At 36.9% G+C, this 26,963-nt stretch overlaps 2 protein-coding genes across 2 annotated transcripts; one reads left to right on the top strand and one right to left on the bottom strand.

The window, feature by feature from the left end:
• Nucleotides 1-200: 200 nt before the first annotated feature.
• Nucleotides 201-7,809, bottom strand: LOC145232971 (solute carrier family 22 member 3-like). Its single transcript, XM_080097632.1, has 10 exons — nucleotides 7,407-7,809; nucleotides 6,932-7,011; nucleotides 6,515-6,763; nucleotides 5,974-6,128; nucleotides 5,483-5,654; nucleotides 5,122-5,263; nucleotides 4,071-4,401; nucleotides 3,414-3,522; nucleotides 2,359-2,489; nucleotides 201-1,804 (listed from the first exon to the last, which is right to left on the bottom strand). The coding sequence occupies exons 1-10, from the start codon at nucleotides 7,611-7,613 to the stop codon at nucleotides 1,665-1,667; spliced, it is 1,716 nt and encodes a 571-aa protein (XP_079953758.1). The 5' UTR covers nucleotides 7,614-7,809; the 3' UTR covers nucleotides 201-1,664.
• A 254-nt stretch (nucleotides 7,810-8,063) lies between these two features.
• On the top strand, nucleotides 8,064-26,315 carry LOC145232997 (nuclear pore complex protein Nup160-like). Its single transcript, XM_080097660.1, has 31 exons — nucleotides 8,064-8,277; nucleotides 8,385-8,490; nucleotides 9,095-9,198; nucleotides 9,310-9,410; nucleotides 9,867-10,065; nucleotides 10,210-10,397; nucleotides 10,932-11,001; nucleotides 11,065-11,168; nucleotides 11,539-11,757; nucleotides 12,124-12,306; nucleotides 12,688-12,855; nucleotides 13,441-13,531; nucleotides 13,957-14,119; nucleotides 14,523-14,629; nucleotides 15,319-15,461; nucleotides 16,022-16,113; nucleotides 16,787-16,993; nucleotides 17,928-18,099; nucleotides 18,598-18,726; nucleotides 19,077-19,172; nucleotides 19,618-19,719; nucleotides 19,976-20,065; nucleotides 20,640-20,751; nucleotides 21,414-21,592; nucleotides 22,189-22,246; nucleotides 22,910-22,998; nucleotides 23,164-23,306; nucleotides 23,891-24,134; nucleotides 24,530-24,655; nucleotides 25,505-25,609; nucleotides 26,098-26,315. Exons 1-31 carry the CDS (start codon nucleotides 8,169-8,171, stop codon nucleotides 26,188-26,190), a joined length of 4,092 nt encoding a protein of 1,363 aa, XP_079953786.1. The 5' UTR covers nucleotides 8,064-8,168; the 3' UTR covers nucleotides 26,191-26,315.
• The last annotated feature ends 648 nt before the right edge of the window (nucleotides 26,316-26,963 follow it).

Here is a 26,963-nt window from a genome sequence, read left to right as displayed (position 1 = left end):
GAAACCAAACACAAAATTGAATCGTTTACCGAAGTCACTCGTGGAATCGTTTACCGAAGTGATCACGTGTTTTTAAGGTTGTTGGTTCTAACCCCGCTTTACTACCAGCTCTTTCCTTTGAGTGGTGATTTTCCAAATTATGAAAAGTTACACGGGTTGATTGACAAAAGATGTGTTATGCCACCGACAGTGGATAAAAATGAAACAAACAAAATGTTACTTTATTCAATTACGGATAAAGTAGTCACTATATGGAACAGCAGATAGTTCATAGCGGTAATATCAGTGAGAACACAATTAAAGTTGAGGTGAAGATAATATTGGCGGGATCTTGTGGTGATTTGTGAGTCAAAGTATTAGCGTCAAAATTAACAGTTCCACTGATGGGTAGAAATGATAAACCGAAGTATGTTTTAATTAAGATGAACATAAATTTACAACTGGGATCAGCCCTGAAGAGTCTATGCAGACCAGCGATCACGGCACACTCAGGTATAAATCACAGTACGCCAGGCCCATTGAAGGCGCCATGCTGAATCAGCCGGTCACCAAGCATTCCAATATGACAAGGCATATGCTAGAAAAATCTAACCTGCGGTGGGATTCGAAGACGATTTGTAAGGGGAATGTTTTCTTATTAAAGTACCGAATTTTTATGATAGTAATTGGAAAAGTTTTATCCTATACTTTATACAAGGAGACTGGCACAATCACTAATGAAACAAAAACTGACACACTTTGGGTAAATTCATGTACGTAACAGGAAAAGAGGCAGAAACTGGCTAACATTGCAGGAATGCATTAAGTTATAGTAGTTTGGAATGTAATAGCACCAGTAGAAAGTAACGATGTAAAATATAGTCGTTTCAACAAGGGAGGGCAGTGAGGACCATGTTTATCAAGTTGAAAAACGTTCCTAAATTGACCAATTATCTAAACAAATAGCACGAGATTTGTGTGCACCAATATTAATTAAGATTTGTGTTGAAAGGTAAATGAGTAATTTTGTGTCAAACGTCAGTAAAAATACAAATGTGTGATGTTTTTCGGCGACATAATGAAGTAAACAAGAACACGGAAGGCAAAAATACACATCAAAATCAGTGGTTCCCAACCCATTAGTGTTAAAGGAACCCTTATAAGTTAAACAAGACTGTTGACCCTGAGCACACTACATACTGATATTTTAGAAACTATAAAGTTTTACTTTCACGGAATCCCCTATAGCCTACAGCAACGGTCGGCAACCTTCTTTTCTACTGCGGACCGTTTTTGAAACTAAAATTTTATCACGGACCGGCCTTCAAAAACTACAGATATTTCGCAATGAAAACGCCTAAATTAGTTTATCATCCCCGGGATACATAAGCAAAATGTTTTATAGCATTTAACCTGAAAAATTGTACGTCCCGGTAACGAACTCCTCGCGGACCGGCGGTTGCCGACCACTGCACTATAGCACCATCCTACGAACCACTTAGGTAACCCCCGGGTGGGGATCTACTGATTCAAACATTAAACTTAGTCTGCTTCACCGTGCATATTTTTTCCGCTAGTGGACGGCTTAGTTCGACCTCGCTACAAGAATGCATATTGTTAATTCTTCAGACATACATGTCCAAGAGTTTGACGGCTCAGGGGCGCCACATAATGGGCAACTTCATTCAGACACATTTCCGCAAGGGGCGCGGTACGAACTGTTTGACCAGCGTCACATTTCTGTGCTTGTAAAGTTTTTCTGTGTCTTCGATCGTTTCAGGAAGCTTGGATCCCTTTGTTTCAGGCAGAATGATAACCAGCATTCCTGGATAGGAAAAACGTCGTTGTTTAGTCCATAAAGTTTATTGTGTGTACAAATGGGTTCAATGGTTGCTACACCTAATGCGTGTTTAAAATGGGTTTTATGACCAATTAAAGCCCATGTTTAAGTCGCTATTCAAAGGGTAAATCACACTGAGAGCAAGGACGGACAATCAATTATGGTAAATCAATGTGACCAGTTATTTCAAACTGAACGCAAAACAAGCCTGGAAATACATTAAAAAATGCCATATGACACTACAACTAATACCAAGTTATAAATGTAAGACTTTTGCATGGAAGAATCTTCACCAGGTGTATGACTCTGAAAACTTTGACAATATGTAGATTTGAAAAAGACACAAAGGCTCCACTGATACAATAGTGAAATAAGTTTATGGTAAAACGCTTCCAAATTAATACCAAATGTCAAGCTGTAACTTATCACCAGTCACGAAAATATTCCGGTTCATCGCAAGAAAAGTTTAGCAATTTGGACAAGTTTCTTTTAATGTGAGAGCTTTTTTAGATTCCATAATTTTTTATTTTTTTATTTACCTGCCAAAGCGGATATGCCTCCGAACACAATATACGGCAGGTTGTTGTTGATTTGTGACAACATAAAGATCAATTGTGACGCCATCCCACCAAGTCGGGCACAGCTGCTACAAATCCCAACCCCGTTTCCACTGCAAAAGAGCAACTTCATGTTTTACCGAACACATATCGATCAACATGCTTATGATGCAGAAGCTGCCTAAGCTGAAAAATGCTGTGCTTGCAATTCAATGTCCAGTGCAGCTGTTCGGCTTTAATATCATATTTTAAACATAGTGCAATAGATGCAACTGAAAACAACCCACGATGTTGACTAGGGATGTGCCAAAAGCAAATGTTCTGTTTGGTCGAGCACCGAGCATCTCACGTTAATGCTCGGTGCTCGGCCGAGCACGCTCGGTGCATTATGACGTCACAAAAATCCCCTTTCTACGTTTTAGCTCTACTAGGTCTCTTACGTCACCAGCGGTGTATTATGCTGTACAGGCCTCGGAAGTACACGTTTTTCCACCATCTAATACATTTGAAAAATCATTTGTTTTTGCATCCTTTCGAACACTAATTACGTATCTTAGCAGGGCATGAATATGCAAATTTAACGCTCGGGTCAGTTAGTGCAACTGCTCGGCCGAGCACCGAGCATTAAAAACAGCGATGCTCGGTACCGAGTACTCGGGTTCTGGCTCGGCTCGGCCCATCCCTAATGTTGACACACCCCATTTGATACTCAGTGTGTTGTGGACGTAAGGTCATTTGGCTAAACAGTGTTACTAGACATATAATTGTTACAATTCTTGTTCTTTCCCAAATTTTACTGAACGTTTCAAAGTCTTATTCGCAGTGCACTAGACTCAACCATTTAGAACCAAAACCGAAAAACTATGAGCTATGTTTTATGTTTTTTTCCTGCTGCACAAATGATTGCCGGATCCCAATTCACTGACAAAAGAGAATTCACACATGCTCCTGGACGTTCACTACACACTTCATAATGTTTCTGCAATGCTTCCACTTGCAAATTAAGCAACACTTTATTTCACTAGTCTGCTTCTTACCGCAGAGGTGTTGGATAGAGCTCTGATGAATAAAGGTAGACGCAACCGAAAGTAGCAGATGATCCAAACTTGCCAATCAAAAACAACACTGTCCTCAAGATAGAAAGATCTACAAATAAATACATACAGATACAGATTTGTTGTTACAAACACAAAAATCACCATGTGCAAAGGAATATGTTTTGAATTACTTCACCATGAGACTAAAAAATCACGTAACAAGCACTTCCCCCATTAACAACAGGCTGGCTAAAGTTTTTTTAGGCTATGGACTGTTTTAACTGAAATATTATGGCATTACCAAATGTTCTATGCATTTGAATTTAAAACACATCATTGATGATAAACTATTTTGGCAGTAACGTGTTGCTACTTAGCAAAGATATATATCTATACTTCCATTCATGACACCTTTTGCTATGTCAGATTCACAACCTTATGTAAAGCATGTACAACATCGGTTAAAAACTAATTCTTTATGCACTGGTTTTTGCCATAGTCAAACCATGCATTATATCAAGTTTACAGAGCTCTTCTGGCAAATGTATTTTTATTCCGACGTTTCGACGTCCCATACATGTCGCCAGGGTAAATAACACATGGTTTATATGGTTTGTAACATTTGATAGAAATAGTGAACCATTTTTAACAACTTACCATCCGGTAGCAAGTTCATGCACAATAAGCTGATTCCTGAAATCATGTTGCAAGTAAATATGGTTGGCCTTCTTCCCCATATGTGTATAACCCATGAAGATCCCAAGTAGGCTGGGAATTCAATGAAGCCAGATAAGAAGAAGTTGAGGTAAGGATTTCCAATGAGTGCCGTTGCATTCAGGGTTAAACCGTAATAAATGCAAGTGACCACAAACCAGTTGTAGAACAAGATAAGGGAGATCTTTCGAAGCGTTGGGTTACGAAACATTTCAAGAGTTGAGAGAGAATTTTTTTGCGATGAGTCAATGATTATTGGTTCATCTGGTTTGACCTATTAGGAGAACAAAACAATTCCTTACATAGCTGTTTCATGAATTGTCTGTGTCTGAATTAAGAAGTAGTGTAAAATAACAAGTTTCCAGTTTAACATGAGAGAGGTATTTGTCTCAGCATTTTTTTAGCATTCATGTATTGCTTCACTATTTAATAAATGCATTTTATTAGCAACAGGACATATTAAGTAATGTAGCATTACATGTTTTGTATTACTTGATTACAAGTGGCATATATTTGGCAAATGGAAGCTTATACATCATTACATCACATGGAATCAAAGTTCAAACAAATTTAACATGTTACTGTGAAAACACTGCTTGGCAAACAAGTTGGAACTGTGGTGAAAAGTGTAAACATGGAATACGTGACACAGCACTATGTGTTACATACAGTTGGCTAAGTTATATCAGATTTCAAAATGTTTCCAATTTACAATGACCAATGAGAAATACCGTTAATTTTACTAAGTTGGCCTTTGGCTTTGAAAACTGACATAGTTAAACAATGAATGTTTCATATTATGTCACAGCAAGCAACTAATATATTAGATTGAAGAAGTAATCAAAGATGATTCAGTGGGTGTCTTTATGTGGAGTGTTGTTCTATTTTGTGCATGGCTTTGGTGCAACACTATCTGTGCACTTTGGAAACAACACAATTTATTTAAATTTAAGGGGTTGAGTGCAGCTTTAAAACAACTTGGAAAGCAACTTACCAAAGGAGTTTCATGGACATTTGGCTTTTCAAAATATTCATCAATTTCCTTTCCATTAGCTTTTGCCATTATTTGCAAAATCCTTTTCGCTCGGATTGTTTGATTTTTCGAAAGCAGCCATCTTGGAGATTCCTTGGAAAACCTGAAGTGAAACATACTTGTGTGTATTTGCACAAAAAGCAAGATCAAAACATAAAAAAGCACATATTTTACCACATTTTATGTGCAGACAGTAAAACTACAAATGCTGTAATGCCAAAATATGTTAGAAGTTGCAAAGCAAAGAATAAATTGAAACATAACATGTAATGCTCGATAAAGTAATATAATACATTTAAACACAATACACTTTTGGTCTCACCAAAGATAGAATGGAAGCAATACAATCAGTGGAAGAGAAACTGCCAGATTTAGATAAACCCAGTTTCTCTGCAAGTAGCCACACAGAGAAAGAAGCACGAAACCCAAGGAAAATGTCATTTGGAGAGTTTGTCCGACAAATACACGGTGTTTGTCGCTTGTTATTTCCATCACTAGAACCACAACACAGAATTGTTAAATCAGATTTAAAGTGGAATTAAAATGTATTTAAATATTGAGAAAAGATAAACATCTTTTGTTGATATTTCTTTTTTACACTGATGCCACATTCTTTGCAACCTTAATGAAAACAGAGGAGAGCCAATTTAATCATGTTTTACTCATAAACAATTTATCTTGCATGTTGAAACTTATATAACATCACAATGGGAGGCATCAGTAATTCAAAAGTGATAATGTCAAGCAGGGGCAAAAAGGGGGTTAGGAACCATCAAAGTGGAGTCTTATGAGATTGTGTTTGTCATAACTTACCATAAACATACCCAGAAACACACAACCCAATGCCTCCAAATCCAACAAACATATGAACAAGGGCGTACATCCAGTAGTTGACTGATAATGAACTTACACCAGCAGATACAATGATTACCAAGATAGAAATCGCAAAGAAAGTTTTACGTCCAAATCTAAAGACACAAAAACTATTTAGCATTAAGATGTTTTTCTAGATTTTTATATTAGTCTGATGCAGGTTACAAATTTTAGGATTGTAAAAATCTATTTATTTATGTAATGGCATGTTACCAGTAGTGACTTCAAGCCGGTTCGCACCGGTTCTATAGAACCCTCTCACGAAATTTTATGAGATCAGTGAACCGGTTAGCATTACTGGTTACTGTCAATAGACTTTTTGTAACAGAACCGGCTGAAAAATATAACTTTTGTAATAGAACCGGCTTACAAAAATTTGAATCCCACCACTGCATCTTACGTCATTTTGATTTTGAAATAGGTATAACAGAAAGTAACAACAACAAAATACACAAAAAAGCTACAGTCGGCTACAACATACCTGTCAGACCCTATACCACATATCATGGCACCAAGGAAAACACCAACCATCAGTAAAAATTGGGACATGCTGGTTTTCCATGCGTTACCACACACAAGATTGAAATCAGAAACTATTGTGGATTCATACATAGATTGATCATACTCCCAGCTTGTACATGTTTCTGTTGTAAGACTTCTGTTGGTATCATTGACACCTGATGTCCAATATGTGCAACTTGTGTTCTCCAGCAAAGAGCTTAGTGTGTACCTAAAAACACATCCAACATGTTGTTATAACACAGGTCTTCTAAACAAAATCATTGTACATCAGGCCCATTGAAGTTGTTACACCAAATCAAACCGGTCTCCCAGGCACTCCCATATGGCAAGACACAGGCTAGAAAACCATCTTAGCCAAAAAAAATGATAAACTTACATCTCACATGACAAAGTTTTATTGTCCTTTGTTGGTGAAATGAGGCTAGTCTGAAGGTCCGTCCAATTTACACCACATTTCTGTAATAAAAAACATTACAAATAAATGAAATAAGCTATTGCTGCCAGGCATAATGTATGACCAAGTATTGCTCAAACTGCTGGATGAGCAATACTTGGTCAAACAAATATATATTTAGCCTTTTGTGTTTGTAAATGTTATACCAATAAATCAAACTGTATTGGAAGGTCACTTTTTCTTGGTGCAAAAAATCAGGATGAAAAAATAATTAAAACTAATTTATTTTTTACAAACATTTGACTTCAATAAAAAAATTGCCATAAGCAGGTTTATATTATCAAGAACATTATACAACTAAAGTTAACATCAGATTTATAAATAAAACACCAACTGTAGATATTTTGTGTTATGTTTGCAAGCAACATTGAAAAACAGCCTCAATTTTTTTAGCTACCTCTGTAATGTTTGATGTCAGATCTTCACTGGGTATACACGTGTGATCCATTTTCGCTGCCAAGAAAACGGTGCTGCCAATATTCATGGCACCAAAAACACAAATAATAAACATAATTATGTTTGAACGCAGTGTAAACTTGCCCAACCATCCTATATGGGATAATATTGCTTCCAAGCGAGCTTCAAGTACGTCTTTCTCATTCATGGTTCTCGTCTGTTCACGGAGTCAACTTTACAGAGCTTTTGCGTCGAGTTTTCTTGCTTTTAAACGCAGATCGAACATCCGCGGCCTGTACTGTACTGTAGTCTTTCTGTAGTAAGAAACCGTTTTAGTTTCTTATGTAGCGTATTGGGATTCCCCTAAGTGTAAAGTACCTTGTCGTTATTTTAAACTAATATCAAAGTTTTACAAACAATAAACTTCTTTCCTGCAATTTAAACAAACGTTGAACCAGACTAAATTTAAACTAATTTTTTTTGTTTGAACAGAGTTTTTTTTTTAAATCAAACTTTTTGCAAAAATGGCCATACATTAAAAAAACTAGATTTATTTGAAAAGTTTAAGTTTTGACCAGATATAAATTGCATTTGTTTGGCCTAATTTTGATTTTACGTGATTTGTAAAGTATTACATGGTTTTAAAATATACAACTGATTCGGCATTGGTTAATGAGAGCAAACCTAAATATACGGCAACACCGACTTTGGAAGAAGAGCGGGTAAATGGGAGAATGTTGAAACAGAAATAAGTTTATTGAAAATGGCGTATATGGACACAAAAAAGACCTCAAACCTTCTGTTTTTGGAAGTGTCAGCACATTTTTCGAACGCGGTGGGAAAAAAAACCCATGAAATTTATGTTAACGAAGGTAATATGTTTGAAACTGTCAATTAAACAAAAAGTTTCGTGGTTGTTATTTCAGCACATGGTTAGGAGCAGAACAAGTTAATTGTGTTATTTCGTTGTAATTTTCAGGAGATCCTGATGATACAAAGTTATCTGAGTGCAGCACATATCCAGATTGTGGTGGAGGTCAAGATATTCCTGTCTTGAACACAAACATCAAGCGAACGTTATATTGGTAAACATATCACCTTTATTGATTGATTTTAACGTGAAAAATAACACAGGGTTAGTATTATGAATGTGTTACATGTTCTCCTGTCTTTTAAACGCATGTTTCCCCATCTTTTAGCGTTTTTGTATTAACAAGTATTCAATCTAAAATGGTATGACATTACCTTGACATTATTTGTACAGTAAGTGAAACATTTCATGTTTTTTCTGATGTTCATTGTTTTCACATCTTGGTAAATAGTTAGACTGAAAAGTTTCTAATGAACAAGTGTTTTTCCTTAAAACTCTTTCCTTACCTACTTTTTTGTCTTACTCTTACTTCATCCAGTCTGCAGAACATGGCAGTTCCCGACAACATCTCATGCGTGCAGGACCTACATGTCCCGCGTGCGTGCACGACCCATAAGTTCGCGTGCAAGACCTATTTCAGCAGGCGCAAAGCAAGTAAAAGTGGTCAAGACAGGCCAATTAAACGACTTTGGTGCAAAATTTTCGCGTGCAAACCCAAAAAATTGGCGTGCAAATTTTTTTTTTCAAAAATATTGCGTGTGCACCTACCACATTCTGCAGACTGATACTTCATATTGTAATATTTCTAAATTGTTTAGGCGAACACATTCCAATGTGCTGGAGTTATTTGAATATTCCTTTAACTCAAACTTGCAGCATAATCACTATGAAGTTCTCTTTCAAAACTCCAAAATTTTACCAGGTAAAATTAAACTTAGTACATTCATACCACAAACAGTTTGTTTACTTTGGTGCATCGATAGCATCTTATTTTATTATTATTTTGGAATAATTGTTTTTGGAATAATTTCAGGGCTTCAGATATTTTGCACTGGTGGTCAAGTTGTGGTTTTGTTTTCCACCATTCATGCCACCCACAGGGTTGTGTTCAATGCTCCGCACATCAGAAACAAGGTTAGTTGTAAAGTTTTGTGTAAACTTTGGCTTAGTGCTTTTATATTGTTAGTGTGACAGTGAGCCTACATTACTTTGGTTCCCTAGCAGTTGCTTGGCCATTGTGAGCCAGTTTCCTCTGTGATTTATGCTCAGTTGTGGCATCGCACAGAATATGTGAGGCATGGCTTTTCAGTTTGTTACTACCAACAAACTGGAGTGCCGTTGTATGGCTACACTAGCCAATATGGCCTATTTGGCTTGATGCTTTCACATTATGTTAACTCAGTTTTATAAACAGATTCTCTACTTTCAGTACTTTGTGTAAAATTTGTGTCGAAAGAAGGCTAAAAGAAAATCTCTTTAGTCAAGTAATTACACCCTTCTTTAAGCAAAAGTGTTTTTATTGGTTTACTGCTTGTCTCATGGAAAAACCTCTTTAGATCCTATAAACTTTTTTGTGATTTTATTCTGCAGGACAGGTCAATTTTGCACGGACTGTCTGCCACTAATTTCACAGATGAAAACAATGTATTTTATTTCACACAACCTGAGCAGTTTAGTCACATGACAAGTGGGGTGACGGGGAGTCCAACTGCACGACAACAACTTGGTGCTATTTTCACATTAGTTGGTGCAAATGGAAATCTCTCTATTGTGAAAATGCCACACAAAGGTGAAGTGTGAAAGTTTACAATGGTTTTGTGTGAGATTGGCAACTTAGTGCAAAAAAAATATAGTTAATACTTCAAAATCAAATGTGATTTACTGGTCATAAACCTAGCTGCAAAAGTGAATAAGACGTAAATTTTATACACAGGCCAAGCAACAATGCTGCAGATGAACCGGGCTTCGAGAATGTCGAGAATCTGGTCTGGAATTAATCCATGGGCCGGCAGTGGCTCTGGGGAGACACCTTGTGGACTAAAGTTGGTCTGTTTGGATTCTGGAAATCCGAAAGTTGTCGGAATTTGCAGAGATCACAAAATCAGAGTGTGGTCATGTAAGGTATGATGTTATTTTTCTACAAAATTCCTTTATTGTCAAACCTAATCTTTTGTTACATTTTGTGTAGATAGTTTCATGTGTTTGATAAATTACGAATCTTTGAAGATTTTTTTGTTCATATTGTTTCATCTTTGCTAAATAAAGCCACAAAAGTGTGTTAAGGCATTATAAAATTAAAGAGGGTTAATTTTTGTGATATGAATCAATGTTAAAAGCAGTGGTTCTCAAACTCTGTTTTTGGGGCCGCATGCGGCTCCTAACCACTTATTTTGCGGCTTGCACCAGACCTCAGAAAACCAACAAACATTGCTATTTTAGCTTTTAATGTCATAATCTTTAGTGATTTTATTAAGGTTTCCCTTTTTTGCGGCTCCCTACACACTTAAAAAATACCATGTGGCTCCGACAATAAAAAAGTTTATAAACCACTGGTTAAAAGCTTAATTTAAAAAATAGCTTACTTGGGCAAATAAACCTTTTGGGTGAAAGCTGCTATCAATATAAATCCATGTGTAATATATATTTCTTTTACAGTCTTTGGACTGTGTTGCACAATTTGATATGAAACCTCATCTTCAAGACGACACACCAGGGCTGGATGGAAGTAAATAGCAGTTAAATTATTTTCAAATAAAGCCATAGTTATAATTTATTTATTTTTGTACAGATTCAAGTCATAAGATTTCCATAACTTACAATGATGTTGATGATGTTTGGATTTTGTCAGTCTGCATTGCAAGTGAACATGGACCAAAGTTTTTTATTTTTGAGGTACCTTTAGGTCTTTTATGTAAATTAATTTGTCTACGGATGAAAAGGTTTGTACAATGTTGCTCATACAATGCTATTTGCATTCACTGTAAAGAGCAGCTTAAGTATTGTCTTTGTTTGTAAATTTATGAAAAGATTTTCACAAGAACCCAACATTTAGTTTGTTTTCATATCTTGGATGTTTAAAACATTATGTCCTCCAAAACTTATTAAGTCAATAATAAAAGTTAGTACCAAATTCTTCTCTGCTGTTTATATGTTTTATGAACTAAGTCAGTGTAAAACATTGTTGCAGTAACATAATTTAAGACACTTTGTCATCATACCTCATTAAATAATAGATCTTTTTGAACCTTTAATCTTATTTCAGGCAGCACAAGATATATCAGCGATTGAACACATCTCGACAATAGACTTTGTTCCCGACGGCACGGTGCTCCAGCCACAACTTGTCGACTTCATGGTATCATCAAACTCACACTTGTGGGCGCTGTTGCTCGACAGCGAGGATCAGATTTCGCTGGCAGTTTGTGAAATGGAAACTGCAATCTGGCATGAGGTGGCACTAAGCACTCCACCACTAAGTGAGGTAATCGTTTGTTGTTTTTATTTTTTCTGTTGTAACATGTAACATTTGAGTGTTACAACAATTAATTCTTTGATAAAAAAGAGTCATTTTTATCTGTTTCTGTAGTTATTTTCTGTTTGGCGGTAACATGTAACATTTGAGGATAAAAAAATTCATTTCATTGGCAACAAACGTTTATGTGTTTATTTCCACCATGCATTTTTATGTAAATGACCTTGTTTTTTATTCACACTGGACTGGACTGAATAACACTAAAAAAAATTTAAATAATAAATACACCACATGTAGAATGGACTGTTTTAAAAACATGTCTTCCATAGACAGTTTGAAAACAGTTATTCCATTACTTTTGATCGTCTTTTTTAGGTGTCTGTTCCCGATCATATGACTGTTCGCGAAGCTTACCTTAAACAACTGTTTGACATGAAAAAGTTTCATCCAACTGCGATAGTGAAAGCTCTTGCCATCCACCAGAAAATAGCTGTCAGCAGAAGAAACCTCTCAATCCAAAGTTTAAGAGAAAAAGTCATAAGCTTTGTTGAACAAGAGGTGTGTACTGAAATTTTTTTCTATATATTCCAAAATATATTTAATTGAATCCATTCTTTCTTACATTTATTTTAATACAGAAATGTTTTTACATGCAAAAAATGCTTTAATCTGCAGACACTGCACACTGTTTCGACCTGTAATGTCTCATCAGTGCAGCTGGTAACGAGAGACCGTAATGTAGCCACCTTGTGGCACTTGGTGTGCTCTGTCTGCAGCTTATCATGTATTGGCTCGATGCTTTTGTATTTAATAAACATCCTTTCATAATTGAAATGTGCTTAATGAGATTATTTCAAAGTTTGTGTTGAGAACCAACTTTCCACTTGTCCGCTGTTTTATTTTATGTAACAGAAAACCTAAACCTTTTTTATGCACTAGGCAAGTTTACTTCTGCCAGAAGAGGGCGCTACTGTTGAACTACTCACAGAAAGTCAAGTGACAGCTTGGCAAAATTTTTACAGCACATGTGTTCAATATCATCAGTTTCTTTCCAAACCATGTGGACTGGCTGTTTCAAATGATGGAAGTGTTTCTGTTGTTAAGAAGGTAAGTTCAAAATCAAGGCAGTCATTCGTTGTGACTTGCAACTGTTGTAAATTGAAGATATGACAGTAATGGCAAACAAGCTAATTGCATTGTAGTGCATGGGGAATTAAAATTCCAAGCAACATCTGCTTTATGCTGATTTCAGTTGATGTATATTCTGGTACAACTCGGCAAATGCTCATGCCATCATCAGTGATATAAGGGGCTTTATCAATTACACCCATTTATGTAGTACCGATATATTTGTCATCATACACTTTGGTTATGTGTGAATAACACTGAAACCTGTTTGGTCTGTTTAAAAATCTCATGTGGCCTGCTTTATGGTACACAAAAGCATATACAATATGGCTGACTGTTTTTCTAATATCATGTTAATATTTTATGAACTTATCACAGATGTATATAAGCTATTGCTGCCAGGCATAATATCAAGTTTGTAGAGCTCTTCTGGCAAATGTAATTTACCCTGATGAAGACGACCTGTATAGGACGTCGAATCGTCGGAATAAAATCACATTTGTCAGAATAGCTCTACAAACTTGTTATGACAGTTGCTTTATAAAACTAATGTGTTTTCCACAGAATCATGTTTCACATCTTGTTCCTGTTTCAACATTAGAAGCAGTTTGTAGAGGAGCTGACCCTTCAATATTCCAGTCCTTGTTTCCTGATGGTTAGTAGCTATACACTTTAATGTTAATCTACCAATATTGAACCCTTGTAAACTATAAGTGACTATAAAAACATGCCAAAAGACATACAATGCTCTGAACCTTACTTAAGTTTTGACCTAAAAGCAAATGATCAGTACTCTGGTTCAAAACTTATAAATGTTTTCGAAAGACTTGCATGTTCGAAAACACAAGTGGAGCTTGTATTGGACACTCCAAAACTTTATTTACATTACATATTATTTTACACAGCTTTATTCACAGCTTTATTCAGTAGATATAATCTTGTAGTTCAGTGGTTTTCAAACTTTTTTTGTTGTGACGCCTCTGGAAAAATTTTCTGGACCTGTGACGCAACAGGGCGTCGCGGCGCACAGCTTGAGAACTACTGTTGAAGTTGAATAAAACTGTAAATTTTGAACCACAGAATTGTATTTCGATGATCTTGCGAAGTTGCTTTCAACCTTGAATCTGTTATCGTGTCTGCTTGGTCAAGAATATTTTGACCCACTTGTCCAATCGTTGGAGACCTGCAACAACCCACTAGAGGGAGTCAGTGACACACTTGATTACGTCAAAGAATTAATCAGGTCTGTCAACTGTTTTCTTCTTTTATCTTCAAATCACAAGATTGGAAATGTTTGTTTCAAGGCTGAAATCAGTTAGCATTGGTATAAAAACAAATCTTATTCTCAACGATTGATTCTATTTGAATAAGACACTCAAGATGCTTCTTTGGGCAAAGTATATTTGTTCTTTATACTAAAGTTAACTGATTTCAGCCTTGAAACAAACGTTTTCAAACTTATGATATATGATATGAAAGGTGGAAATCGTTACAACACTTGTAACATATTAGGAAATGATTCCCAGGATCAACTTACTAACTTTTCTCCTTAGTGTCATTTTGTTTCTTTATCGTGTTTGTTGAAATAATGCTCCTTTATTTCAACACAAAACGTTAGATTAATTGGTGCTTTTTGTGTTTTGCAGTGATAGTTATGACTTCAGAGAGTCAATTGATTCGATTGGTGATGTAGTAACAGCTGTTCAAATGCTCATCACTTGTCTCAAACCCAATACATTGGACTGTGAATTAGGTTTGTAAAATTGTTATTAGTTATTTATCTTACACTGCCGACATTTTATGAAAGAAAGCAGTTTAACTGCAAAGAAATTGAAATAAATAAACAGACATTTTCGTTTCAATATCAGCTACAAAGATACTCCGAAACGGGAAAAATATGGAAGCATCTATAAATTTGATATAATTGTTACATTACGTTCAAGTTTTTTGTTAAACGTGTGTTAAACGTCTTTTCAGTTTGGTAAGGATTAAGGGATGCCATTTGCCTTTACTTGCAACCTTTATTAAATTGAAGTGTAGGTTACGGCAAAGTTACTCTGGGGCCATTGAGTGTAATGGATGGAATAATTTTAAAGTAATCCATAATGATTTAATCATAAACATGACTGCCAAAGTACTGGAGTGTATAGAATACACCATGTAGACGTTTCGACAATCTCTGTTGTCATCATCAGTGCAGGTTGAAACTTGTCGAAACGTCTGCACAAAGATGTATTCTATATACACCAGTACCTTGGCAGTCATGTTTATGATTAAATCATTATGGATTACTTGATAGTATACTGTTTAAAATCAATTAAATTACTTTTCAAGTCCGTGTATAGTGTTCCTGATTCCATAATGAACTGTGTAAACATGTATGCTTTAAAAAAGTCATCATTTACAAAAACCTGATGTTTGTTATCGTGGTTCATTGTTTAGATTCGTCGAGCAGTAATATGATGAACAGTGAACAGAGTCTGGAGGTATTAACTCGCGCTGTACAACGTTATGTTGCCGACAGACTCCATCTATCCATTCTACTACTTATATTCACACTGCTTGAGGACAAACAGCATAACCTGGTAGGTTTGTTTTACTGGCTAAAAGCGACTGAGGATGATTTTTTTTAATTTCTCGTGTTTTATCTTAATTGAACCAGGGTGGGATTTAAACTAACAACCTTATGACTTCAGGCGATCATACCCAATGTCCGAATCCATTTTTATATTTTTGTTTTAGGAAAATAAGTCAATAGACTTTTCATATTGGAGATATGGTAACTGGGGCTTTTGCATCCTTAGTTGATATTTTACGTGCTAATGCACTTATAAGGTAGGGCTCAACATTGAGAATTTCTTAAGGAATATTTACAACATTAGGGCTTATAATGACGTAAACCAATCGTAAGAGCATCAAGCCAACAGATGATATGCTGCAGCTGGTGACGAAAGATCGGATGTATTGGCTAGTGCAGCCATCTAAGTGTAGATCTTATAGGTCCAAACAGTCTGCGGTTTAAACAATCATATTTAGGGAATTTTTGCCATGTAATAAACATAAACGTAAATGTAAGTTGACATACGAAGCGTTTTGGTCGCCACAAGTGGTGGAAATTAAAATATATTTAACTTTTTTTCCACAGTCTCCAGCTCGTGTTTCAGTCTACGTGCAAGCCTATACCGCCATCTCGTGGGCGGTCACGGAGAGAGCTGAACGAGTTTCTCAATCTTCTCTGTAAGTTGCCACATACAGTAAAGTTGTAGGGGAAAAATTGTGCTACGAAGCCAACCTATCTAACTCTTTTTGTGTTTAAATTACTTTGCCAAAACGAAAATAAAACACGTGAATTTTGGTAACTGGCAACCATCACTAAACATCGACGGTGGGATTCAAACCCCAGCCTGCAGCTTATTTGGTCTGGATTTTATACAGCATTGCTGCACTTGCACAAGACATTGTCTTGTGAGTTGTAAAGACGCTTAAGTTAAAACAAGCTTGCTATCGATGTAACTAAACACGCAGACGTAATTAACGATGAGTATAAACTGTTACAATTTGTGTTACATTGAAGGCAAAGTTGTGTTCAGTTAATGCTGGACTTCCTGTTAGACCAGATTAATTCAGTACAACACCTCATGTAAAGCTTTGTAGTACTGTATAAGCGTGTTATCGTTTGAAGTTGAAAAACGGGCTTGATTCGGTTCAATGTCTCTTGCTGACCTGGTGCACTATAATTTACATATGTGTGCCGTTATCATAGGCCTGCACGAAAGCCAAGGCTCATTCCAGTAATGTGAAAGTGCTTAAATCTTCACCAGTTTATACGACCGGAGCTTTGCTGGTACAGGGCTATAAAGATGTATGTTAAGTGATGATATTTAACAGACACTGTTTATTCTCACACCAGGGAAAGCACCATGCAGACTTTGTCAGTTCGTGACGTCAACAGCGCCTCTGATGCGCCATCCAGTGGATTGTTGGAGTACTTTCTGAGAGAAGGCGGCGCTCGGCTTGTAGAGTGCATCGTGCAAGAGACTTACCAGGATTATGACGCAACAAGCGGTTTTCATCCGGGACTTGTAGCGCACGCCACGTCAGCCGTCGTCCAACTTCTGTAAGTGAAGATGGGGGTTATCGGCTGAGTTAAATTTGAATTGGGTTAATTTTCGGGTTAAGTAAAGGTATAGGAGCAAATATGTAGGATGTGTGTGTTAGAGAAATTTCCGACAGGTTTTCATTTCTATGTAAAGCATCGAGTCATACAACGGCACAGTTTGTTGGGAGTAACAGTGTAAAAACCCATGCCTCACCTATTCTGTTCGATGCCACAACTGGACATAAACCATGTTCATTTCTAATATTGCAAAAAATGGAAATAAAGTTTAGAACCTGCGGTCCAGGGTTCTCAAATTTTGACAATCGTAAATTTAACAACGGCTACACTCCTGTTGTGGGTTCGAATCCCACCATGGTGACGAGATTTTCTAGCCTACGCCTTGCCATATTGGAATGCTTGGTGACCAATTCGATATTATGCCTTCAATGGGCCTGGCGTGCTATGATTTCTATGTAATTGTGCCGTGATCGCTGGTCTTTACTCTGGGGTTTTAGGTGTCCATTAGTATAAAAAGGACTTCCGAGATGCGGGTTGAAAGTGTGAGTCCACAGACTTAATGCATTTTTAAAAGGACTAATGTAGGGGTGGACAACGTTTGTTGCTGTGGGGCCAAATACGATTGCCAAAATTTGTTCGCGGGCCGCACCTGTATATAACACAAGGTAATTTTTCTTTGTTGCTTACCAAACATGCGTATCTACAAGTAAAATTCGCATTTGATTACAGCAACAAATAATAGCATCGGGCGCATTAATATGCTCAAAAATATATAATAGATGGACTCGTTTGTCAGTACTTTGAAATCCAAGCGTCTCTGCGGGCCGCACAACGTTTAATCAAGGGCCGCAGGTTGCCCACCCCTGGACTAATGTATGTTACTACTAAAGGGTTGGAAACTGACACAGTGCTAAACAACATGTTTTCTCCCTAGATGGCCTCTCGGTCCAACTCTGTCGTTTCCTCAGTTTCTTCTCTCCAAGGGACAATTCTCGCGCCTCCAGCGGTATATTGAACGGGAACTTGACGGATGGTGTGATTTCTATCCTGTATACAACGTGTATATGTTGGCACATTGCCATCTACACACTGGAAAGTATGACAAGGTAACGTGGAAAATACTTAAGTCGAGAGCCCATTTCATGTTCTGAGCGGCGTTATCAAGCCTCACTTTCGAGTTATGTTTTTTAAGTCTGGCGTGGGGCATTATACATTTTTAATGCCCGGTGTTTGGTCTTTAGAGGCTGGACATGGGCAAGCATAGGGGTCCCAAAGACATTTTTGGCTCCTCTGATTTTGAAACAGCTAGAAATTAGCTACACGAGTCATGTCAAAATTCGATAAACATATTGTGGTCGTCCTCTGGGTTTTTGACGATGCCGTCGACTACAGTTAATCGCATAATCCGTTCGATTGCATAGAGATAGTAAAATCCAAAATGTAATTGTTTGTCAAGAAAATTGCCTGGCCTATAGCATAGTCCAGTTAACTGTAACAAAATGTGTTATTAACCGGATGCGTCTAGAAGACCTTAATCGGAGGAACATATACGTATTGTATTTTTGAGTCGTAATAGAGAAATCATGAGTTTGAGTTGTTTTTAGGCGGTGGGATTCTTCATTCAAGCCGGAGGAAGGGCAAGCGACGAAGAAATATTATTATCTCGAGTTTTGCAAATCGAAGATAAAACTGATCACACGCAAAGTGAACTAGAAGTGCTTTATTACACGAAGGTAAGTTTCATTTTTTTGTGATTCGTTAGATTAGATACAAAGTGTTTGTAATCAGATTTTCAATTTTCACTATAACTTGCTTTTTGATAGACAACAATAATTATGCGCTGGAATAGTAAAAAACGTACAGTAGAATTGTAGCCTAACTCACAAAAACGTAAATCAATTTTCTTGTCACATTGCCTTAAAATGTTGTGAGAATAAAAATAAGCTAAATTGGCATTCGTTTTAATAAACTTTTTGGCAAACAACTTTTGTCAAAATAGGAAAGCAGGAAAAATAGTGGATATTTACAATCTACATACCTAGATTTTTTAGTAAAACATTTAGGCAATTTCGTTCACACACAGGTTCTTCAAGTTTTCGAGGGCCTCGGTTTAAGTGAGCAATGTGTGGTCATCGCAAGACATGCCATCGGGAAAGCAGAGGGCGGGGATAGTAACTTGGTGAGATTTTGTTGAAATCATTCAAATACTTTAAAGGTTTACCACATTGGACTGTCTAACCCCCATTGGGTCTGTGGATGGGCTCCAGCGATTTTCAGAATACAACGTTAGAAATGGACACGCGTTGCTGGTCGAACTAACTTTGGGTTAATGTTACTGTTAGTTTTTAAATGTTGGAAACAAAGATTATCGCAGTACTGTAGACTTCTTTAACTGTTAAAACTCATAGTGACCAATATCATTCGCTTATTCCAAACAAATCAGCCAAATATATGAAATGTTGCAATTAGTTTTTAAATTTTCACCAAATAATTTCACCAATAAAGTGTATTTTTGAACAAATTTGACTTCTAGTTTTCACTTTGATTGTGTGAAAAAATACTAATCCTGTACCAACTGTAACCATTGCTTTTCAAACAATGCCCATTGCTCATTGCGTTCGCAGCCCATCCTCTGGTCCAGCGTCTTCAGTCACTGCCTGGATTTACGTCGCCATGACGACGCTTACGCTGCTGTCGTTTCAAACCCTGACCCCGAACATCGGAAGGTAAATCCCCAGGGAAAATCCCCTGGGTTTACATAAAATATCATCTGCCGATTCATAAATTGATGTTTTTAGTTTTTTTTTAAGTGTGTGAAATTACAAGTCTGCGTTTCTTGTTTAATCCAAACTCTTAGCAATAAAAAATAACGAAAATCAGCAAAATAATAGTTACAGCGTCCACAGATTTCGCTATATACATGTTGTCTGTACGTTACACACACAAGACATACAAGTTCACGTGTAATTTGTTGTTTCGCAGGATTGCTTACGAGCGATGGTTGTCGCTCTGTGTGAGAGGAAAGAATACAAAACCCTCGTTGAATATCCGTACGGCGATATGCTGGATGATGTAAGTATAAGAAAAAGAAATAACATATAACATCAAACTGCAAGTCCATTTGGTTAGTTTGTGGAAAACTTACAGCAGGTGTCGGCAACCCTTTTTTGTACCGCGGACCGTTTTTGAAACTGAAATTTTATCGCGTACCGGTCTTAAAAAACTTCAAATATATAGCTATAAAAACGCATAAATTAGTTTATCATCTCCGGAATACATGGGCAAAATGTTTTATAGCATTAAACTTGAAAAACCAAATTGCCCGGTAACGAACTCCTAGAGGAAAATTACTGTTTGGAAAATTTGTTTTGCCAGACTATTTACAATTTTTTCCTATTAGTTGCTGTTGCAAAAACAGCGGTTGTTTTTTATGACTTGGGTACTGAAGCAGATAAATTGCTAAATTGCGTCGTAACCAAATTTCACGAATCTCGAATCTAAGAATTCTCACTAAAAAATACATGCCAAATTTTATTAGGCACTAAGTGTTGAAACGATATTATGTTTTATCTACAAATATGGGTTTGAATTGTTTTGCTTTGTTTTGCATCAGTAAAGAAATTTTACTAAACACTTTATTTTTCAGCTTGTCAGCATTCTTGAGCACAGAGCTCGAAGCTGCGACCTTTTTTCGTCCAAACACAAATATTACGATCTTCTGTTTTCCTTTTACGTCAACAGGAGAAACTATAGACGAGGTGGGAAAACCAGTTTGTGCATAACTTATGACTAATACTGTATACATTAGCATGCAGTTTTTCTGTAATACAGTTTGGACTCATATATAGTGTCTTAAACATTTAAAATGGAAAATCGAAGTGTTCAGTACATTGACATGTGTACTTTGACATATTTGTGCCTCGACGTTTTAAGGTTACCTTAACCCTAGTTAAAACATAGTAAACCCCAAATTAGGCTTGAAAGAAGAATTAACTGCACATCAACATGTAGTTATTATGCTATAACATTTTGTATTTGGGCGTATCTGCGGCCAGTGTGTTACATATTGATATGTCCAAAGCTTAAAACAACCTCTTTTATGTGTATAAACTTAGGAAACGGTCAAGCCAAAATATTTGTTTAAGACATACCTCTTTAGCAACTCTTTCGACATTTCAAAAACGTTTAAAATCAAGCACCCATGTAAAACCAAAAAAGGCAGTCATTAAAGGCGACTTTCCTATTCCTAAATTTTGTCCACGTTCCATTAAGGGTCTCATAACTGCCAGAAAGCTTGAACTGGTAAATTAATCTTATTGCAACGTTTTCAGCAATCGCTGCTGTTGTTATTAGTACATCAATGTGGGCGTGCGAACCATCTGTCTAGTGTTTCTATAAAGGTTTGATTTTTTGTTTCCAGCCGCCAGTACAATGTACGAGCATGCTTGGAGACTTTCCGTTGATTCTCAAGCACTCAACTCGTTACTTTCACTCAAACGTCAACACGTGTGTCTCGTTGCCACGGTAACCTGCCTGCAATTGGTCAATCCTGACTACCAGTGGATCGTACACCCCGTGTCCGAACAAACGAAGCACGAGGTATGAGGTCATAAAATGTATCCAATTACGCGTCTCTTAGAATTAGAACAATACGTTCCAGGCAGTGGTGGGATTCAGCCGGTTCGCACCGGTTCTGTAGAACCGTGTCACGAAATTTTATGAGATCAGCGAACCGGTTAGCATTACTGGTTACTGTCAATGGACTTTTTGTAACAGAACCGGCTGACAAATATGACTTTTGTGACAGAACCGGCTGACAAATATGACTTTTGTGACAGAACCGGCTGACAAAAAAGTTTGAATCCCACCACTGGTTCCGGCCAATTTGTACCAACAAACTCTCATTAATTTACCAGACCTGCTTATCCGTCCTACGTCAAATTTACGTGGAAATCGAATTAAATTGTGCATTTATTTTAATAACAACGTGTGTAAAATAAAAAAGCTTTAAGCAAAAGCAATTTTAAATGTGTGAATTTAATTTTGACATGTATAGTTTCGAAAATTATTCGTAGCTTAAATTTTTCTGTTTCTTGGGAACCCTGGTATATAGAGAAACGTCGAAACGGATATGTATTTGTGGACGTACACATATTCTTGTTTGTTTATTACTGATGCGTTTTTTGTGCCACTAGGAGTCGGTGAAGTCCCCAAAACGCGACTCAGATGGTGAAGAAGTTCAACGCACGAAAGGTAAGTTCCCGCTTAATATTCGTGTTTGTAAAACCAAATTACCATTTAAAGAAGCAAAAAATTTAGTCTTTAGTATTGGTCAAACTATAAGTACGAAATATGCAAATATTTTGATATTCCACTGGTAGATCATTGTGTTCTCAGGAAAGCGTGTTTGTTTAATTTGACTATTATTCAGTTTTGGAGAATGGTTAAGTCAAAGAAAAGGTCAAAACTCCGACACTTTGAATTTTCCCTGAACTTCGGCTGGATCAAGTTACATTAAAACACTTTTTCTAAACATTAAAACCAACGACTTGGCACTTCTATTACAATGTTTATTTCTACAGCAGTGGTTCTTAATCTGGGTTCGTTTGAACCCCAGGGGTTCGATGAAGGTCTTTTTTATTTGCTAGATGGCAAAACATCGTAAGGTTGCAAATAGGTTACATAACAAAGAACACTGTGCGCATTGTTCGTAAGCAGCAAAACAACGAATCTTTGTTGGCAGCAAAAACTTATGGTCAAAAGCACAAAATGAGTTAGAAACCTGGGATATAACTTGTAGGGGTTCGACCTAAGGCTGAAGAATATCGTAGGGTTCGACCGTTACAAAAAGGTTAAGAACCACTGCAATACCTGTTCACACCAGCTGTTGAGTTTTGGAAACTTTTTTCTCCCCAGGACGTAAAGTTGTGATCAAGGAACTTAATGATGTACAGAAGGAAACTTTGCTTGTGGAAATGAAGATGAAAATCGCCAATCATAGCAAGGTATCGTTGACATTTAATAGGCACTGGTTTGCACTTAAGTGATGGTATATTAGGTGCATGTGCAATAATGTGCAAAATAGATTTCTTTTTTTCCTTTAGCATTTATGACAAATTTACAACCGAAAAACACAATGCTATCGCAAACCTTTTCGTCATGTTTTTTAGAATGACTCAGCAATTGGGCCGTCAATGACTGCAGCGGAAACTCTGTCATTGTTGAATCACAATGCTCTGTATGACGACGCGTTTCATCTTTGCCGCAAGTTCAGTTTGCGGAACATCGGAGTTTTCGAGTCGTTGGCAACAAGGTAACCTGATATTGCTGGTCAAACTTACTGTGTTCCAAGTTTAAAAATGGGTAAAATCTACTTGTATTTCTGCTTAGTCAGATACCATGTACCGCATATTAATACTAAATGATCATTGTATTAAAAGTTACATGTATTTTTGGCAGAAAAAAAGTCGCAAAAAATTATATGATTTCATTCAACTTCATCACACTTTAATCCCCAATACCGAGAATTTTTTTACCCCATGATATGTTGTAAAGTTAAACTTTTTTAATCACATCTACCCACAAAATTTTTCAACCCTGAAACACGCCATTGGGGATAAATTTACCCTGTTGGCGAACTTGTGGACTTTAAATTGGAAGTTTCACGAAATATATTTTGAAGACAAAATATCAAGAAAAGTGTTGAAAGTGGCATACATGTTGTAACCTGAACTTTGTTTAACATTTAGCTGATCATTAAAATGTGTTTGTTAATCTTGGGTCAAATGGTTAAGTGAGTATTAAAGACTACAACGCTCTCTACCAAGTTCGCCACTTTTAGGCATAACTTACATACAGTTTCAATCATTTGTGTTCTTATTTGAATATTTCATTCAGGTGCATCAAAGCCTCCTACACAAACGACGAATCACAGACCTTGACTTGGCTCAAAAAGAACTCACAGCCTTCAACACTCGACCATGGCCACTCGAGCGTGTCCGACATGGCGTGGAGGCTGCTCCGAGACTACCTAGAACGTCACGTGACCGCTGACGACTGCAGTCAGTGTCACCGAGCTGTTCTGAAAACTATTCTTGGATATGGATTTTCTGCGCCAGCCTGGTTCATGTCGGCTTATAAGGTAAAAATCCAACCGTCTTCGCTGGCCAGAGGCGTTACCTTGCTGGGTGTAAATCAGGAACTTGTGACATTTTTTACGATATTTGCAACTTTTCGTAAAAACGTATACTTGCGTATACACAGTGGTAGGTACAATTTCAATGCCTCTGACAAAAACTAATTCCATCAAGGCACATAGCTAAAGAAACAAATATCACAGCAAAACGTAAATGTGGGACTTGAAGTTTAAATCCAGTAGCAAAATTTGCGTCAACTGTAATAAGCGACTGTAACACCGTGAACGGCTAATAGCATTGGCCAACATTTAAATATAAAAGTATATCTCTATGATCTAGCAACTATTCTTTTCACTTATGTTTTTACCTGCAATTATAAGTTGATTTATTTTCCCCTCAGAAACTGAATTGCCCTGAACTGCTTCGTATGTTGACATCGTACGATTGTTTGGAACAAGCAGCGAATGTTAGTGTTGAATACATTGATGCTGTGATGGGAGTTGGGCCAGACCACTTTGCTATCAAGGTTAGACTTAATGCTGACAAATGGTTTTTTTTCAAGTTAAACACTTTTATTGATCTAATCCAGTGGTCGGCAACAGTTTTTAGGTATAATGCTTCAAAGCATTTTGCCCAAGTATCCCGGGGATGATAAACTAATCTAGGCGTTTCGTTGCGTTGTGACGTGCTTGCGTTTCATTCTTTTTTTTTCCTTTGTTTATCGTGCACTGTACTAGTCGCATTCAGTGTTATTTACCCTGATGAAGACGACCTGTATAGGACGTCGAAACGTCGGAATAAAAATAACATTTGCCAGAAGAGCTCTTTAAACTAGGCGTTTTCATTGATAAATATTTGTACTTTTTTGAAGGCCGTTCCGCGATAAAATTTTAGTTTCAAAAACGGTCTACAGTGCAAAAAAGGTTGCCGACCCCTGATCTAATCTACTCTTATATAAACGTCGCCAACTTTCAGGGTCGCGTTCGTTAAGTTTTTAGGCGACTTATTTGAAAAAAGTTACCGTATTTTACGGACCGTAAAGCGCACCCGATTATAAGGCGCACTGTCAATAAATTGCTTTGATTAGTTTTTTGTTCATACATAAGGCGCACCGGGCTATAGAACGCAACGTATTTTAAGGAGTATCGGTTACCGTATAATAGTATCGGTACTGGTTGGAGTGTAGGCAATAAAGCACTACTTGATCCATACATTAGGCGCACCGGCTTATAAGGCGCACGATCAATTTATGAGGAAAAAAAAGATTGAAATTTCGCCTTATGGTCCGTAAAATACGGTACTTTATCTACAGAACAACAATTTTGTGAAAACGTATTTCCGATTTTTCGAGTATAATGTTTCCTTTATGTTCCAGAACACCCTGCTAAGCACTGGAGGCCAAGTGTGGCTTCCCTACAACGAATTCGAACATTTACTGATGATATTCGACGAATTAAGATCACAGGAAAAATATGAAATGGTTTGTAATTTCAATATTACATCCTAAGTCTGGCTGTTGAAACATTATTTTCAGGCTTCCCCTATTGGCCTTGAATGAAAAATGATTTGCAATAGAAACAGAAATTGATTGCAAGAAATCGGTTGTTTCCAGCCTTTTATATTAACGAAACACTTCTTAATTTTTCCTGAGCCCTTTTTTGCCAAATATGGTTGTTGCATATTAAGAAGAATAAATATAATTATTATATCAGCAACCTAAATAAATTTAAAAACTGTCGCAAAAAAACGAACGCATTTGTATAAAGTGACAGAAAAGCATGTTTTCAATTCCTGGTCAACGTGGGGACATGTAAACCCCAATCTGGGAAGCTCTGTTGTAAATGTTAAATGTCAATTTTACAAACCTTGATGAGTAAAGTCACCATTGTTGTCAATGGGTAACTTGGATTACAGTAAAACGACACAACCTTTCAGTAACTGTTAACTGTAACCGATTTGTTATTCCAGCTGTACGAAACACTTTCCGACAAGTTGGATGAATATTTCCTGGAAGCCGAGCGGATTTCCGAAGCAATGTTGCACGCACGGATGATGACTTGAATTTCGGAAATGCAAAGCATGGATTTTGCTTTCCATGCTGCTCACTGCTTATACTGCTCTTGATGAAACCTTTTCTACTGCCAGTGCCCCATGTTGTTAAGAAATAAAGGTTGCAAAACATCGAAGTGAAATAGTTTCAGTGGTCGAACCTGTATATTTAGTTGCCTAACACCTGAGTCGTTTAGCAGTTTTAATTTGACTTTTTTACGTCGTGGTCCATGTGTTTTTGGGCACAGATTAGTTGTTAAACAAACAGCGTAAGCAGCATAGTTGAGCTGAGTTTATTTTGCTTGTTGACAAAACAGACAATCCAGGAACACAACGACACTAAACAATCACCAAGCAGGAAATAGCTCCGCAACGTTAAAACGTTATGGAGTGCAAAACAGTGAAGGGCACAATTGGTGGATAATGTCTGAACGCGCTGCAGCTACACCGTATTATGAAGCGTAAAACTTTCACAAGTAAAGAGGCAGGCTTTCTGAATAGTTATTGTTCGCATTGACACTACAAAATCTTTTATAAGTCAGAATACGCAGGAGAAATATGATGCTTTGCGTAAAGTATTTTGAAAGACGCTATACAAACTATAGAAGTAATATACTTTGTTGAATTTAACCATAGTCTTTGCATACGTATGTAAAGACTATGATTTAATTAGAAACAAATGTCTTAGTAGATTGCGTTTCTAAAATAATAAAGACCCAGCTCTAAAGTTCAAAATAAAATTGGACAAAATAATTTGATTTGCCAATGATGTCTATGATACGCGT

The sequence above is a fragment of the Phallusia mammillata genome, chromosome 6 (genome assembly GCF_965637545.1).
Source record: "Phallusia mammillata chromosome 6, kaPhaMamm4.hap1.1, whole genome shotgun sequence".
NCBI classification, from domain to species: domain Eukaryota; kingdom Metazoa; phylum Chordata; class Ascidiacea; order Phlebobranchia; family Ascidiidae; genus Phallusia; species Phallusia mammillata.
Note: the sequence above shows the minus strand (reverse complement) of the source record. Positions and strands in the feature narration are given on the sequence as shown.